A 17,435-nucleotide genomic window follows, 5' to 3' on the forward strand; every position below is an offset into this window, starting at 1 on the left:
ATCGTAAAAGCAGTACGGCAACCGCTCCATGTGTCACAAAGACACACAGTTACCCAGAGCAGCAGCAGCTCTCCCAGTGCGATGTGCAGCTTTAACATGGCTTCTGAGCGTGAAGCATCGTCACAGAGTCTGGGACTGCTGGAAAGAATGGTGATTTTTTCTCATCCACTTGGGTCCCATCCCACTAACAGCGGGTCCGGTGTCTCTTTTTCCGCAGACGGTAGTCATGGCCGTGTTTGAGAATGAGAAGAACGCAGAGACGCAGCTGAAGTGCTGGAATCACTGGCATTCCCGACAGCCTACCGTTAAGCAGCGGGTCATTGACATAGGTATGATGTCCTCTGGCATGAAGCTCCTATTCCCACAGCTCTGTAGAGAACTGGGCTCCAGTACAGGGTCAGGTCAGGAATGAACACAGTGAGGGAGATGTCAATCTTCTTAAACGCCGTCCTGCAATTGCTTACTTTGCTGCGCAGACAACAACCTCTGCCACCTCCTTCTCTGAATCGCGTCACTGCTGACTTCTAGAGAGTGCTAAAAGTCATGCCGTGCAATGACAAATTCAGCTGATGTCTTCATTATTTAAATCTTGAGCCCTCTGCTCCAGCTGATATGAGTCATTCACAGGCGTGATCTATTTTACCTTTATTTAGGTATTACCTATGATAAAGATTTACCTATAGGTTACTCATACCAACTCCCATTGTAATTACTCATTTTTGAAAAGCGTTTTTCTTTTCCATATGCTTTATCCAATTGCTAATTCCAATGAAACCTGCAGGCCAGTTGCCCCAGTTAGATAAGAATCAGTCCTCTGTCACCAGCCTTTCAGAATCTCTTTAATTTTTATTATGGTATAAAAAAGTACCAGCGAACCAAAGTAGTGAACAGGAGGCATTCCTGCAAATCAGGATAACAAGACATGTTGCTTTCTCCTTCAGCTGACTACAAAGAGGTCTTCAGCGGTGTGAGCAATGTGGAAGAAGTGGCATTCAATGCCTTGTCATTCATCTGGAACACCACCGAGGAAGCAAAGGTAAGGCCAGTTGAATAGATAAAGGGAGCAGGGTTGTCTGGCTGTCGAAACACTGCTTTTACTGTCGCGGTGTCATGACACCGCTGGGGTTATGCGGTACATTAGCCGTTTATCTTCGTTGGTATGTATTCAAATGTCCAGAGCCTCCAGACTCAACCTGTCCACTCCTGGCTCTCCTGAATGCTGATCTCTGGCACTCCTGTCACTCTGGCTGGTTTTAATGTGGTGACACCCCTTGGAAAAAAACCCAACGTCTTAACTATTCGCAATCCCACCGAATGAAAGAAATCTGTGCCGGGTTCACACAGGCTCTCGCCGGGATGCTGTTTTCATCTTGTAGCCTGCCAACATACCGGGAAATCTAATAAAGAAGAATGTCCTCATTGCAGAAAAAAACACCTGACTGAAACCAAATGTTAAACTCCCTACGTGGAGTTTTTACTATGGGGTAATTTAGAAATCTTCAGCCGAAGCAATAAACCTCTTTTTCAGGATGATAATCAGCATTTTAAGGTAGAAGGGTGTCAGTGGGATTTAAAAATTCTAAGCACGTAGCACCCTGAGGCGACTGTCATCAGAACACACTCTTTGAACAGCACTCAGTCAATCTGATCTACAGTTCGCCTTGGGCCTTTCACGGGTGGGGACAGCGAAACTAGGAGCAGGTGGAAAAAAAGATTGAGACAGAGAGAATTCTGCCTTCGTTTTGTCCACAGACACCTGCTCCCTGAGCTGTTATCGCAACAAATCTACACAACCAACCAATTGGCTGAGCTCCAACATTTCTCATGCTATGCCGGAGTTTCTGAAAGGCAATACATCACCCTTAGAGCCTGTGACAGTCCATGAGAGAGAAATATTAAAGCAGCATGAAAGGTTGATTGGCCCAATTGAGTCTGGTGACTTCTGCCCCCATCTTTTTCCTGTACCTGTGTCACTGGCTGAATGCAAGGCTTAATTCCTAAGGGGTCAGATGCTCAGGCATGTATGTTTTATTTTAGTAAGTAGATTAGTAGCTTCTATTGAACAGTGGATATTTTATTCAGAGCATTAAACTACCTTAAAAAGCCTTAGATTATGGATATATTTACTGCTATACATTCAAGATTTGCAAGCTTTCCTATGCAGCTAATTCTTATAGGTTTGATCTCTAACTGCTTTTAATTAGCTTTTAGCGGATGCATTATTTGTATTTTAATTACCTTAACTCCTGTTAAAGACTGGTTTTCACTCCCTTCATCTACACACACACAAACCGTTAAGCTCAGTTTGTTTCCATACTGACTTCCATTATGGATACTGAGGGAAATGGAATATTCCCCTTGCACAGACTGACATTCCCTCATGATCTGGTTTTGCTCATTTCCACTGAAACTGAAGACAAAGCCGAACGGTTTCCCATTAGGTCGACTCAGCAGCCACGCAGTTTCAGCATGGACAGGTCTCTGCTTGCTCTTTGCAAGTGCTCTAGGAACAAACTCCCGTCCAATCACCCCGGTCAACGAGACAAGGAGCCTAATTAGCGGGCGGGGAGCGGCAGGGCTCTTTTGTGCTCTGATGGGTGATGCATGCGAGACCTATTGCTCGACAATGTCCTGCCGTTATGTCACACCTCTCCTCGCCCACTCTTGCAATTTCAGATCATTAATAACAGGTGTGTCCTGATCTCCTGCCAGGGCTCCCTCTCATTTTTTACAGCACCGTTAGGTAAAAAAGAGATTTAATTAACATATTTCCAGGAAACTAGAGGCCATAGGTTGCCCAAGGCTTCAGATGGTTCACAATAAATGCCCTTTTGGTTAAACTGAGCCATATCTTGGTTTTCAGCATCAGATATATATATATAAAATATTAAAATAATGCTTTTTGGTATGATGGGGGTTGGTGGATCAAATGCTTGTAACATTTATTGGACACCTGAAATTCTGTAAGGAGAGTTCCATAAACACAGGAGAGGAATGGGAAGTGTTTGAGCACTTGAGAAATAATAGAGCTTCCTACCTGGTGTGTCAGCTTTCACCTGGTTTTTACTGCGTCACTCTTGTATTTGGCTCATATTTTTATTGCAGTTTTACAAGTGGGACACTTCATCAATATAAACAACTGAAAAAAAGTTACTCAGTTCTGCATCTCCTAAATTACGGACCCTAGTCCCCCCTCCCAGCCACACCATAAAACCACAGAGCCTCAGAAATATGGCAAAAAGTCGCGAAAGTACAGGTAACACCACCTTTTAAACAAAACGAAGCATTAACAGAGATAAAAATCAAAGGAAAGATACATCAACTAAAATCAAATGAGGATAAGAAAGCATAGCAGAAAGTAAAGTAGTGGCTGCCTCTCTAGTATTACTAGTATTTAAACTCTACTTTGCTGTTCCAGGTTTATGTTGGGATCAACTGCCTGAGCACAGACTTCTCCTCGCAGAAGGGAGTAAAGGGGCTCCCCCTGAACCTCCAGGTTGACACCTACGACTACGGCACAGGGACCAACCGCCTCATCCACAGGGCAGCCTGCCAGATCAAAATCTTCTGTGACAAAGTAAATATGCCTTTCTCTCTCCCTCCTCTCCACCCCCCCACTCCCCCACCCCGCCTTTACGCTGGTATCGGTGGAAGTCTGCGAGCCTGTTCACACACGTTTAAGAGCTCTCTGTTTCCAGCAGCACACACACAAAAGCAAGGAGGACCCACAGTGGAAGAGCTGTCGGTCTGCACGGTGCCTCTGCTCATGAGCGGGCACTCCAGTAAGGGGGCTTGTGAAAAACATGGACACGTGCAGTACATAGGAAACCCAGAAATGTTTTGAGCAGACATGACTGGAGATCCTTTCATTTTCATAAAGATGCTTATGTCTGGTAAGGGTCAGGACAATCCAGGGCTTATTCCAGAAACAAAAACACACACACACACGTATAGGGACAGTTTACTTAGCTATCTGGCTTTGGAATGTGGGAGTAAACTGGAGCACTTGGAGAAAATCCATGCAGACATGGATGCAAACTCCACACTGAAGACACACGACCCAGTCCAGAAGCAGAACCTGAACCGCAGAGCTGTGAGTCAGCACTAATCACAACAGCACTCTGTCAGCCTTAAGGAGAGACAAGTATGGCTAAAGTTGTCAATCCCTTTTTTTAATTAAAGAAAAAGAATGCTTTGCTCAGAGCCCACAGAAACAAGGGCTTTAAATATCATGTTCTAGTCACTCGCTTTTCACATCCAATCAGTGACTAAAACCTAAAAGTGCCGCTTCACTGATTGTGCTTGTGGTATGAATATCACCATACAACTGAAGTCAAAAAGCTAGCTGATTAAATCATATCAGTTGTTTTTTGCTCCTCCATGAAAAGATGATCTCATTAAGACACCCTGTGGGCACAGAACAAGTAGATAAGAACTGTAAAAAAACACTCCATCTTGGCTACAATCCCTGCCTGTACCTTCATGACCTCCTAACTCTTTCTGTGTCTGCATTTCCTGCTGTATAGAAATGTCTCATTGTGATAATTCTCCACACAAAACAAACACTAGGTACCTTATAGTAGGTTTTATTCGAAGAGGTTTCCTTAGTGTTTTTATACTGGCTGGCTGACATGAGGAGTCTGTATTAAATTTGAGCAAGATCAGAGATGGGATTGTGTAAAACAGAATAATTCTTTCCTTACCCTTATGTGTGGGCAGAAAAACGCTTGCAAAGCAATAAAAAGCTCTCATCACGTTGTCATTCATGACTGCTCTGCAGAACTGAAGGCAGTTTTCTTTGTTTAATGTCAACTGTGAGAAGGCATAAGACCGAAAAGAAAATCAGAGTTATACTTCAAATCACCCGGTGCATCCTTAGTTGGAACTGAAAAGGGAAATGAAGATTTTATACTGTAGAGAAGAAGAAGAAGTAATCAAGCTCTATTCTTTGGAGATATAGTGGTAATGTTTGGCTAAACAGGTGTTGTGTTTGGAACTCTAAATCCTTTACCTTAAGCTCATTGAAATTCCATCTGAGGTGTATATTCAGAGATCGAACACAGCCATCATTAGCTTTACATAACTTATTGCTTTTAAAAGTGTGATGTTCTTTTTAAATTATGAAATGGGTTTTTGATTTACACAGCAGCAGTGTAAAAGAAAGAACCTGGGGACGTGTACTTGATATATGTGTGATATTTGTTACTGTGCAAAATCACTCCTAAAGTAAAGGCGGCAAGCCCATGTCTGGATTTCTGGTGGAATCAGCCATTGTGGTCTTCAGTCACTGAGCCGCAGGCCTGCAGGGAGAAAAAAAATGAAAAACTGGAGCCATTTTAGACTCCAGATCTGTGGAATTAGCCTTAGGCTGCAAAATGATTAGAGTGAAACAAAAACTAACACCTTTAGCAACCCCCCGAAACTAGGGAGTGCACCTTGGGGATAATGCAAATGCTTTTGAAGGTAAAGTATTTCTCCTGTAGGTTTCAGGCAGGTAATTTATGATGCAGCTCAAACGCCTGCTGTCCTGGGGGGCTCAGTTCGATTGTGTTCATTTGTGGGGTTTGCCATTGAAAACAACCTCAGGGCTCCATGCAAAGTTTTGTTTTAGTTAATCACAGAACACCCTGCTCCTCATGTCAGCAAATAATTATAGAACCTTACTTCCTGTTTGAGCTTTATAGTTGTTGAGTGGTAGAGTCCCAAGTTAGTCTGGGCTGAGAGAAATGTGTTTTATACTAATCTGATGATTATTTTTAATGCATTAAGCACATTAACATTAAGCAACATTAATGTTACATTAAGAACCTGTAAGCAAGTCCACATGTTGCATACCTAATAAAGTAACAACAAACATGAATACATGAATAATATTGTTTGAATATACTGTTCAGAAATAATATATACTGAATGTATTGTTTCCTGAAATATTCTGAAATGATACAACAGATTCTCATTATTTATATACCCCTGCTAAGTGTACTACTGGCATGTTTTGTCAATCTGAAAATCACAAAATTATGTGAGGTCTGATGATGTGTTTTGTCCTGCAGGGGGCAGAGAGGAAGATGAGAGATGAAGATAGAAAGCAGTCAAGAAGGAAGGCCAAAAGCGCAGATTCTAGTAACAGCGGTAAGACATCAGCTGTCTCCAGTGTACTCCATGTATTTTGAGCATTTCAAGTTAAAATAATAACAACTTGCATCGCACGAGGGGTTTACACATTTCAAGGAAACATCCAAGAAGTGCATTTAAAAAAATTCAATTGTAACATGTCTGTGCCTCATGCTGACTATTTTACTTAGGAGACTTCCTATAGACTTTGTCAGATTTACTGTTGTGCAAACAGGCCCATATTTCAAGTTAACCTTTCACTGACACAACCATTTAAGCAGAAAGCTGGAATATATTTATTGTGTTGTGAACTGTAGATGAGTTTAATCTTCCCGCGGTGCTTTTATCTAATTTCTGAGTTTCCAGTTCTGAATATGACATCATTTTCCTTAAAGGCACATTTTATATTAATCTCTCACTGTTGACTCCATAAATGATCTGGCAAGTATAAAATTATCTTTTGTCCCTTTAAATACATTCCAAAGCCTTTACATTTCTGCAGGGAGGGATAAATTGTCTGAAAACATACTGGATTGCTCCATCTCAACTAGTCAGGATAGTGAAATACCAGGCCTCCCTATGCATTCCAGCACAAATCTTTGACACAGTCTGTTATTTGATCATTATAAATGCATTGATTACCTTGTTAATGAACCATCTAGAGACAGGGTTGTACATAAATCCTATTGAATTGGGAGGTCTAGTATTTGAGTTACCCTCGCATTAGAAAACCTCAACTACCTCTTTGCAGATGCTCCAGACCTGGACAATTTATTGGTGATCTACAATATATGTAAAGCTGTACTTTCAACATAATTCACCTTTTTGATGCTCTCACGTTTTCAGACTGAAACGAAAGTGAAAAAATGCAGAGTAATATGCATACTATCCTGTTTACAGGTGCACATGGGAAACAGTCAGTGGTGTCAAGTTCAAGTGGCAGCGACTGCACCTATTTCAAGGCATTAGAAGACCTCGTCACACAGCCTGTCCTCTTCATTCCAGAAATCCACTATTCCAACATGCAGAGATGTGGCCTGGTAAGTCTTTTCGTCTGTTTGTGCAGGACTTCCCAATGGGTACACCTGAGCTAAAACATTATGGAATATTCCCCCTGGCCTGCTCGGCTCTCAGTGGACAGCCGCTACTGAGATGTTCTTCAGTGTGTTGACAAAACCCAGTAAAGACGGTCCGGGAGGTGTCTGGGAGTTTCCCACAGTCTCAGGGTGTGTGCTGTTCACCTGACTGATAAGGTCTGCATTCTTTGCATGGGACCTGATTCTCGTTGCTGTGCAAACAAACTACTGCAGGGAGGAACTGGGCAGACCTTAGTGGGAAGGGGGAAGATCATCTCTATCAACACATTACTGTCACTATCTTGACATCACAGATTCTTTTTCTGAGAGCGGCCTCTACATTCAGATTCAAATTCAATTATTTGCCAAAACATTCTTATTTCCATGTGCACTATTTGCATGTGAATCCAGTCGTCCTATTCGAGCAACTGTACGGACACACTCCCATGCATAAACCACTTTCTGCATGTGGTGGCATGCCCTGACCTCTGGTGTGTCCTGGTGTTATTCACTTGAAACTTGGGGTCCAGGTTCTTTGTGGACTGAATTTTTGTGCTCCAGTGCACATTAACTGTTGTTTAAGGGAAGTCTGTGTACATATGGACAGAAGCGATGGGAAAAAGAGATGCTTCTGATAAATTTCCATGAGCATATCAATTATATTGTTTGTACTTCTTTCTACTCACAAGCATTTGTACAATGTGCACTGCAATTCTACAGTTTGCCTGCTTTTGGGAGATAGTAGCCTTCTTAATGAAACAAAATGCACCTGGCAAGACATCACCTTAAGCACTAGTTCTTTTCCTGCCCCCTCTGTTAACACTCTGCCTAAGGTATCTTTTCAACGATGAATAAGAAGATGTTTCTGTCCAGATAAAATGGATCTGCTTGGTTTCAGATGCCTTTGTGAAAAGCATGTTGTGCAATGGTTTGTCCAGAAAAACACAGATGGTATCTGATTGCAGTGTTATCTTCTGTTTTTATAAAGGTACTTCCTGTGACTCCAGAGGAGACAGAAAGGTAACGACACTGGTTTATCCCTTCATTTCTTCTATCTTGATTTCCTTGAACTTAATTAGAAATTGGTCTTGGCCATAATGACAAACCTTCTATATAAAGAAATACACTTTAGAAATCAACTTTCTATATAAACACCTTTGACACAAACCCTTGTTACAGTACTGAAGAAATTCAGTACTTATAAAAAAGTAAAAGTATTTTAACATATTTGTATACATATGTACAAATATTACATACTAAATACTACATACAGATGCATACTAGTCTTAGAAATGTGTATTTCTGTACCACATTGCATACATTTCACACAGATAATGCGTGTGAAGAGATGGCTAGATTCTGAATTAGTGTTTCGAAAGAAAAGGTAATGTTTCATGAAAGGTATTTCTCTCGCTAAGTGTCTGTTTGTTGATTCCAGGGCTGCTCTGAAAAGGAGCTGTCCCCCATACCCAGACACATACAGCCCACCTGTCTGCAAGCAGTCCAAGCGCGAGGAACAGCAAAGAGGTAAAAAAAAGACACATCTTTTATCAAATGGTCCCAAACAAAGAGCAAAACCTGTCGGAGTGCCCTGGCAAGGAGGGGTCTGTTACGAGAAATGAAAGCCCATTCCACTCCAACAATTTCAAGCAGGAGAGATTAACAGTAGAGCCAGTCTGGATTAGTTCAGTTTAAAGAAACTCTCACTCAGAAACAAAGGCTGTCGGAGTTGGGGGAAGCTACCTTTAAAAAATAATCCATTAGAGTTAAAAATTACTAGTGTAAGGGAATATTTTTAAAGTTAATTTTTTTTTAAATGTATAATAAATTACACCAGTATTTGGAAACATTTTTTTTTAAAGTAAACCCTTACAACTGGTATCTGCCTTAGGCTGTAAATGAAATTGAAATATGTCCATTTCTCCCAGATCATGGATTGATTCTCATAGTGTAGCAATAGCCCTCTCACCTCATTACAGGGCAAAGGTTTAGCAACGCTTGTGTTTGCTGAACTGTTCTTCATGCTGCCTTCAGATCTTTATGGTCTGTGTCCCTCTTCTTACAGTTCTCCTGTATGTCCGGATGGAATCAGATGAAGTCTTTGACGCTCTCATGCTGAACACCCCAACCCTCAAAGGCCTGAAAGATGCTGTAAGTCCATTGCAGTCAAGGCACATCTAAACCACACCACTCCTATCTGTAACACCCTGTACTTTAACACCACAATTCCAGAATTATAGATATATATATATATTACACTCTGGAAGGGAGATAAAATTGAAAAGCAATACGATTTTTAATTTAACATTCTATTTATCCTGATAAAGCTGAAAAGAACTTTGTTTTTCAGATCTGTTATGTACAACATATCGCAATAGTGAAACCTAAATTAACGTAGGTCTATTTAATAACACAACATCAAGCTTGAACAGAATAGTTAAACGGTGAAGTAATACTGGTTCGTTCCAGTCTTGCCAATGACAAAATGCTGAGTGATTATATGGCAGCTGACTAAAAGGCCACTGGTTGCTTTCAGATTTCAGAGAAATACGGCCTGCGGGAAGACGCCATCGGAAAAATCTACAAGAAATGCAAAAGAGGGTAAGTGCAGTATCAAACATGAGTCCTAGCGACAGCACTACATTAAACTTAAATGACACATCTATTTTATTATTTACTGTCAAACATTTCTGTCTGGAGAAAAAGTGCTTAAGGACCTGAGGATATAAGGGGTGTATCTTTAGGAATGTGATAATTGTAGCTCTTCAAAGAAAAAAAACAGAGAACACGGATGAGTCATTTCTCGTTGTTTTTTTTTTCATAATCTGATGAACTGGAACTCCAGGAAGTGTCTTGGTTTATTCCACGGGCTGAAAAGAGATACTTGCTTTGATTTGCGCAGATTTGATTACCACAGGAGAAGGCATGTCATTGCGCAAAAGGTTGTCATTGGAGGACGTGGTGTGCTAGCTGGAATCGGTCCAAGTTGTTTTTGGCTGCAGACGGAACCACACGGCCGGCGGGGCGCTGCTCATGCGTGGCACGACGCCTGCCACTCTTGTGTGCTGCGGCTGTCCTGTCTGTCATTCACTTCTCCTGCCAGCGACTTAACTCAACCTAGATTCTTGAGGTCTTGGCCCTTACTTACGCGGGTCGGCCAGTTAGGACTTCAGCCTGGGTGGTCCAGGTGGCCTACATTATTGGCGTTCAGCTTCTGGCTTAACATACAGAGCACTGGTAACAGGTTGTCAATTTGGATGGTAGTTAGTGCAGTATTACAGTGCCCATACTGTAACGATTACAAAAATCGCCAGGAAGTGCTGAAATGGTCTGGTTCAGCTGGCTATTTAACAGCCTTGGTGAATAATTTCAGGGCACTGACGCTACTGTCCATATACTGAAATGTAATCAATTGTGTTTTGGTCTTTAAATATGACGGGATGTTTAAATATCCAAGAGAGAGGGAGGCAGTGGATTTGGAGTCTTACCAGTTCTATGAAATTTTATCTCCACCTCTGTCAAGTAGTCACTGTCCTCGAGCACTGTGAGCTGACTTCTTCAGCAGTCCAGAAGTAGCAATAACAAGAAGACTGGGGTGGAGAAATGCACTGAGACTTAAGCAAGCTGTTTACTGGCAATTGAAGGTGTGGAGAACTTCAGGCTGTCTTCCCCTTTCCAAGAATGACTTTCCTTTGGGTACTTACACCAGCTTGCAATACAGTAGGTGGGAGAAGAGCAGTGTCATTTATCACGTTATTAGACCTTTGCCCTGATACCTGCCTTGCATTTTCTTTTACTGTGGTTCACCACAATTCAGGGTTTCTGTTCTTAGCTGGGACCCAGAAATGGAAAATTGTTGTTTCTGGAATTAAGCAGAGGGCCTGTGTCTAAGTACAGCAACATGAACAATTAGCCAGGACTTGTGTGTTACACAGACCCGCAATGATAAAGAGGAGAAGGAGAAGCTCTATGGCTCTATGGATCTGAACACCCTTAAGGGCAATACTATTCCCCCCAAAACAGCCTCCCAGACTGCTTTCAAAAACTCAGCCGCTTCTGATACAGTGTGAGCCCTTTAAGCATGAGAGAATGTTGAACTAACTACAATAATAATCCTTTTATCACTCATGATGTCATTTTACAAATGATGGAGGTCGTTTTGTGCCTTCTAGTGGTAGATCAGCTGTTACTACAGTCTCCTCACACATGCAAATACAAGCCTTGGACTGACAAAATCCTTTGTCTCCCCCAGGATCTTCGTGAACATGGACGACAACATCATAGAGCACTACAGCAACCACGCAGCCTTCTTAATAGAGATTACTGACGTCATGGGCCAGTTCCAGGTCACTCTGATGGAGTTATAACCCAGACACCCCTGCCAGGAGCGCGTACTCCGGTCGCTGAGACGCACCGGGGTCCTCCAGGGCCTTCAATTTCAAGCCCTCATAGCACTGCCATGACATAGACAAAGAGATCAGACTGATCGAACCTGTATAAACCCCACGGATCCAGAAAGACTGTTGCTGAACTACACGGGGATGTCGCCTCTGTAAAAACTGTTGGTCCTCTTCAATACTTTTATGTGTTTTTTTTAGGTGTATTTTGTAAAACGAGCAATTACAGATGTTTTGAAAATGCCAAATGCTGTATATACCTGTAAATAGACATCATTAACACATGGGCACTCTGCCGGGGAGATGGATAAATGCAGAGAACTCTGCCAGAAAATGTTGCTATTTTAATATCCAAAATTGTATCGACTCACAATGTGCATTTCCTTGTTTTTGCTGTACACGCTACAATTGTGACAGACCTTACGCTTCGAATGAGTATCATTTCCTGTTTTGCTCCTGTCTAATTTCATTGAAAGTGTGGCAACGTTACTGCTTCAGAAATGTTTGCTTTCACTCTCCTGCGTGTGTTTGGGCGCTCGGTTTTTCGCCTGAAACCCTGCACTCGAGAAACACCGTGCTGATGTACCACTGCCGCGTAGCAACTTGCTACCTTAAGGATCCTGTCCTGGGTCCTGTCACACTTGACCGAGCCAGCAAGACGTGTTTAGAACCACTGTCACACATTTCCTTTTTCAAGGTATCCCGGGTGAAACCTGTTTCCCTTACAAAAACTCTGGCCAGGTTCTCCATTCTGCATTCGCAACTGGACAATTGTAGCATATTGATAGGAAACGGCCACGTAAAGTGCATTTACCTACGCAGATTAAAAATGCATTATTTCACCCACAGACATTAAGGGGGAAGTGGATTCCTGAAAGATAGTAAAGGTTTTTGTAATGGATATCAAATATAGTATTTTGCAACATTTCAAGACTTTGTATCTCTATTATTTTTAGTATATTACTAAAGCTATGCATTTTTTACTATTATCTTTGCAAAAAATAAAGATTTTAAAAATCAGAGCACTTACATTGTGTGTTCATTATTTCCACACTGATGTCAATACAGAAAAAGGAGAATCAAATTCAAACACAGGTATCCAGAAAAGGCAAACCTCATGGTTTGGGGGCTAACAAAACAATGATGATAAAATATTTTCTCAATACGTCACTTTTCCATGGGTAGATATACAATGAAGTAAGCTTTAGGGAAAAGAAAGACGTTTGTGCATGTGAAGGAGTGATTTGCATTGGAAAAGAATGGAAAAGGATTGGATTATTGTGATAATCAAGTAACTTTGTTAATGTTTTAGTACATATACCATGACTAGAAAAAGTATTGACCCTCTTTGGCATTTTTCACATTGCATTTTCTTTATTTTCTTATCATGGAATAAAAATGGATTTCTTAGTGAATTCTTACCACAGCACAAAATACTCTATAATGTCAAATAAAAATACAGACCAGCCAGGTGGGGCTATGTATTATTCTTATTCTTATTATTCAAACCTGTCTTCACACTCTCTAGTGTTCTGTCTACCTGGCTGTATAACCAACAGGGTGGATAAGGATTGGTGGGTAAGGTGTTGCCTCCCAGTATTGCTCTAAGAACACTGTCTCACTACGATGAAGAGCAGACTTTCTCCCTTCGTTTCCTAACAGCTTTACAGATCTCCTCAAACATGGAAAGAGGGAACAGGCATTCAAGAGGTCCAGAAGGAATCTGAGAGGCGCCTGGGTGACGGGGGGCAGTTTGTGTCCAAATGATTGTATCAGTATTAGTCGTCTGTATTACACACAGATCCGTTTGGCCTAGATCAGGGTCTTCAGTGTCCCTGCTGGCTTTGTGTTGGCAGCTCTGAGTGTGTGTGGCGTCGAGCGCCTTGTGTATGTATTTGCTGACGAGGGGCGAGTGTATTAAAAGTGTCTTGATGGTCTGGGTGAAGGTGGTGGTGGAGGGGAGTCCCCATTATCTGTAAAGCGCTTTGAGTGGGAGTTTGTAAGGAATTTTATTATTATTATTATTATTATTATTATTATTATTATTATTATTATTAAAAACAACTGTCCATCTGTGTACAACTAAAACATTTCAATTCATTCCAAAAGAAATACCACTGTCTGTGAGAGTGCATTTCCAAACAAGAGCTTCTTCATAAAGATCACAGCACTCAAAGACAATCTGAGGGAAGGCTCATGAAAAGCACCCGTCAGGGAAAGGATATAAGATAGAAAATGAGATATAAGATGCAATGAATATCTCACTGTACTGCACTTTTCCAAGTATACATCGCCTATATGTAACAGAACTGAATCTGGTACAGGAGTGGTGTCACTTTCACAGACTCGGCACAGGTGAATGGCACCATGAAAAGTTCCTGCTGGGACATTGAAAACTATGCTGTTACCAAAAAGCAAAAGTTGTTACTGTCTCAAATTCCTGATCTCGAGATCAGAGAGGTGCACTTGTCACACCAGACCATTTCGCTGACATTGTTCTTAGACTTCTCTATCTGTATAAATCTGTTTTGGATATTATGCTTTCTGTTTTGCTAAAGTGATACTCAAAAACCTGAATTCCAGTCAATACAGTGGAATGGGGGACCACTTTCTTGGGGTGTTAATCAGTAAAGAACCTTTCATTTATCTGTTCACCTCTGTTTACCTGTTTCTGCATTTATTTCTTGGTTTCAAAAATTCCTTCCGACAGTTCCAGCATACAGAATATTACTGTCTCTCTTCAACTTATTTATTACGATTTTGCTCTCTCACCCTAAAGTACTATGTTTCTGGTGAAGAGACGAGGGTGGGAATGAGCAAGTGTCAGACACTTCCAGGATTTCTTTCCTAAGGCTGAGGACCAGTTTGTTACGTTTCAGCAACGTGGTTAAATAAGTGAAGGGACAACACCAGTTTAAAAAAGAAAACAACTTCTTAGGATAGAAAATTGACATAAAATATTCTACAATCAAAAATGTGGTTGTGTCTTTGTTCAACATAACCAGAAGACGTGGGTTGGTCAGGACCAGGATTTGGAAGAGTGAACTAGGATATAAATATTAATAGGGGTAGTGAAATCTGGCACTTCCATTTCCTGGGATTACAGAATTGTGATCCTTCCGATAAATTGTTTATTAAATTGACCCTTAAGTGCCTAATTATCACTTTGATGGTTCATGATTAGCTGTAGGAAAGTGTTGTCATAGCCAGCCTGGAATCCAGGTGCCAACTTTTGACCTTGTAATAGTATTACAGAAGAAACATAGAACAGCAGTTCCACCTAGTGGTTACATGCTGTACCTTGAAAAAGTATTCAGCCCCTTACACAGTTCTTACATTTTGTTGCTTTAAAGCCTGCTGTTATCAGGACACTAGAAATATATATTTTAATATTTGTTGTGTACACAACACCACACATTTAAAGCAAATAGAGAAAAAGAGAAGTAAATAGGCAATATGAAACACAAATGGAAAAGGCATGATTGCATAAGTATTTAAACCCTTTACTGTCAAATCTAAAATTATTTTGGTTGCACTAAACTACTTCAACTAACTGGGTTGCTTCTTTGTGAGCAATTATATATTGTACTTCACAAGATTTCAGAATAAAAAAGAATTGCGCTATAACGACACACAACCAGGTACTTTACAGATGAAGGAGCTTTTTAAAACAACTCAGGGATAAAGTGGTATAAAGACACAAATCAAGAGCACAGTGATGTTAATAATTAAGAAGTGGAAGACGCTCAGACACTGCCTAGATATGGAGTATTTTATTATTTTTTAACAATCTTCTTTATGTTAACGAAATGAACAAAGATGAATGAAAATATTTAACATATTGAATAGAACAATTCATAAGTTCCCATAAAAAAATCAACATAATGGTAAATAACAACCTTAGTTTACACTTAATTGGACTAATTGCTCTGATTACCTCCACTAAAATGTTATTTTATTCCTAAAAACAATAAAGTTGCATATTAAAAGATTTATTATAAAACACATTGATTAAAAAAATATTCTGATTTTATAGTCACTCAGTTACCCATATAGTCACCAAGTACAGTAATTTCTGTATTGCCACGTTTCACTAGGAATGACAACGCCCAAGATCAAAGCGTGATGAACTGTTATGGAGCGGAATTTGTCTTAACCCGCTTGGCTGAGGACCAACCTCCTGGCCACAGGACGAGGGGGCCAGGACCCAAACGCTGGGCAACCAAGGGGGCGCCACAGAGGTGGAGTTGGGGTGGAGGTGGGATGCAGAAAGTCGCACGCGAGGGAGAGAGATATCATGTTGGTATTTATAGCATTTGGTGGAGGAAGGATGAAGGGCGTGATTGCTAATTACTGACGACTGGGAACGATCGAGCGTGGTTGTTGTCACCCCTCCCGAACTTTCGTTAGATAAACTCTATATATTGTTTTGTTAATTCTGACTAAAAAATACAGGAAAAGATCATGAAAACAAAATACATCTGCACTTTATCTAATATTGTTTCAGATTGTAATTAGCTGCTTACTCTAAAATAAGAAAGTACATTTATTATGACCATGAATAATGAGATCTGAATAACTAATCTATTTTAATCAAAAATAAAAAAAACAATTCTCCGAGGTGTGTGTAGATAGTGATTGTTGTGTAGCACACTTCAGTTAAAGAACACACTTTAATGCTCAGCAGTGACACTAATGTGGCAGAATAATATAGAGAACATTACATAGCACTGATGCAAAATGTAGAATGAAACAAACTGAAAGATTGCAAAGAGAAGTATTTAACTGGATACTCAATCTTAAACTGGCCAGCAGTCATATCACCCTGCAACTCACAACTAGCAGCCCACTGAAGCTCAGCAGGTGTGAGCCTGCAGGTGTGAGCCTGGTCAGTACCTGGATGGGAGACCTCCTGGGAAAAACTACGGTTGCTGCTGGAAGAGGTGTTAGTGGGGCCAGCAGGGGGAGCTCACCCTGTGGTCTGTGTGTCCTAATGCCCCAGGATAGTGACAGGGACATGGCTGCTGTCGCATCATCCAGGTGGATCCTGCACATCGGTGGTGGTGGAGGGGAGTCCTCATTACCTGTAAAGCTTTGATTGGAGTGTCTGAAAAGCCCTATATAAGTGTAAGCAATTATTATTAAATGAAAAATACAGAGAGCACTGCTCTGTGTCCTGCAGTCATTGGACACAACACATGTTCATTGGTCTTCTCCAGGGGTATGATTTCTATGTAAAAATCTGCAGGTTCAAAGCTTTACAGGACTCCTTCATCCTCTCAAACTCTTCTGCAACATCTACAGATAAAAGCAGTGAATTATTAAGTCAAAATAAACAAAACAGATGTCTTAAAATAGATATCTAGTGTAAGTCAGCAATACTGTGAATTTATCATAATCTATATACGATAGATCAACAGATGACACCATGACATTAACTATTTTTTGACTCAGCAGCTTTGGACTAAGCTAGAATTAGGTAGTTCAGTGGGTGACCAATCTGAGATACTGTTTGATGTGGCTTTAACTAACTTTACTGAGGGAATCACATCCCAGCCATGAGGAAAAGGCTACTTACAATGCAATCTGAAAAAAAGCTGCTTTTTGTTGAAATCATAGCAATCTAGTATTAATTTTAGGAAGGTTTTATATGACTTGTTCTGAATTCCTCACCTTGTACTCTAATCTCTTTACCCCTGTCACATGTATTACATGGGTCTGACTCTCTCTTTGGTGCTCTCTCAAACTGCCAGTCTGCCACAAACACACTGGTTTAATTCCCGCTCATGGAACTCATCTCTTTCATGACTTTCTCTCTCTGAAACCTCAGACGACATCAGCTGCTTCT

At 40.8% G+C, this 17,435-nt stretch overlaps 2 protein-coding genes across 13 annotated transcripts in view; one reads left to right on the plus strand and one right to left on the minus strand.

Annotated features, from left to right (window-relative positions):
- The window catches only part of grhl3 (grainyhead-like transcription factor 3), a 49,781-nt gene that overhangs the window by 7,811 nt on the left and 24,535 nt on the right, over positions 1-17,435 (plus strand). For 3 of the 4 annotated variants that reach the window (XM_088602692.1, XM_088602695.1, XM_088602694.1), the window contains exons 7-16: positions 218-329; positions 942-1,036; positions 3,419-3,577; positions 6,054-6,132; positions 7,015-7,154; positions 8,179-8,210; positions 8,629-8,717; positions 9,256-9,341; positions 9,727-9,791; positions 11,443-12,607. In XM_088602692.1, the coding sequence (XP_088458818.1) occupies positions 218-329; positions 942-1,036; positions 3,419-3,577; positions 6,054-6,132; positions 7,015-7,154; positions 8,179-8,210; positions 8,629-8,717; positions 9,256-9,341; positions 9,727-9,791; positions 11,443-11,557 (972 nt within the window). In that variant the 3' untranslated portion in view covers positions 11,558-12,607. Of the gene's footprint in view, positions 1-217; positions 330-941; positions 1,037-3,418; positions 3,578-6,053; positions 6,133-7,014; positions 7,155-8,178; positions 8,211-8,628; positions 8,718-9,255; positions 9,342-9,726; positions 9,792-11,442; positions 12,608-17,435 lie in introns of those variants that run through there. The other variant, XM_088602693.1, reaches the window with a different exon arrangement.
- The window catches only part of nuggc.1 (nuclear GTPase, germinal center associated, tandem duplicate 1), a 56,236-nt gene continuing 54,145 nt past the window's right edge, over positions 15,345-17,435 (minus strand). For all 9 annotated transcript variants that reach the window (XM_088602682.1, XM_088602684.1, XM_088602680.1 and 6 more), the window contains one exon: positions 15,345-16,885. In XM_088602682.1, coding sequence (XP_088458808.1) covers positions 16,818-16,885 — 68 coding nt within the window. In that variant the 3' untranslated portion in view covers positions 15,345-16,817. The remainder of the gene's footprint in view (positions 16,886-17,435) is intronic.

The sequence above is a fragment of the Lepisosteus platostomus genome, chromosome 13, assembly GCF_059453375.1.
Source record: "Lepisosteus platostomus isolate fLepPlt1 chromosome 13, fLepPlt1.hap1, whole genome shotgun sequence".
Taxonomy (NCBI): Eukaryota; Metazoa; Chordata; class Actinopteri; order Semionotiformes; family Lepisosteidae; genus Lepisosteus; species Lepisosteus platostomus.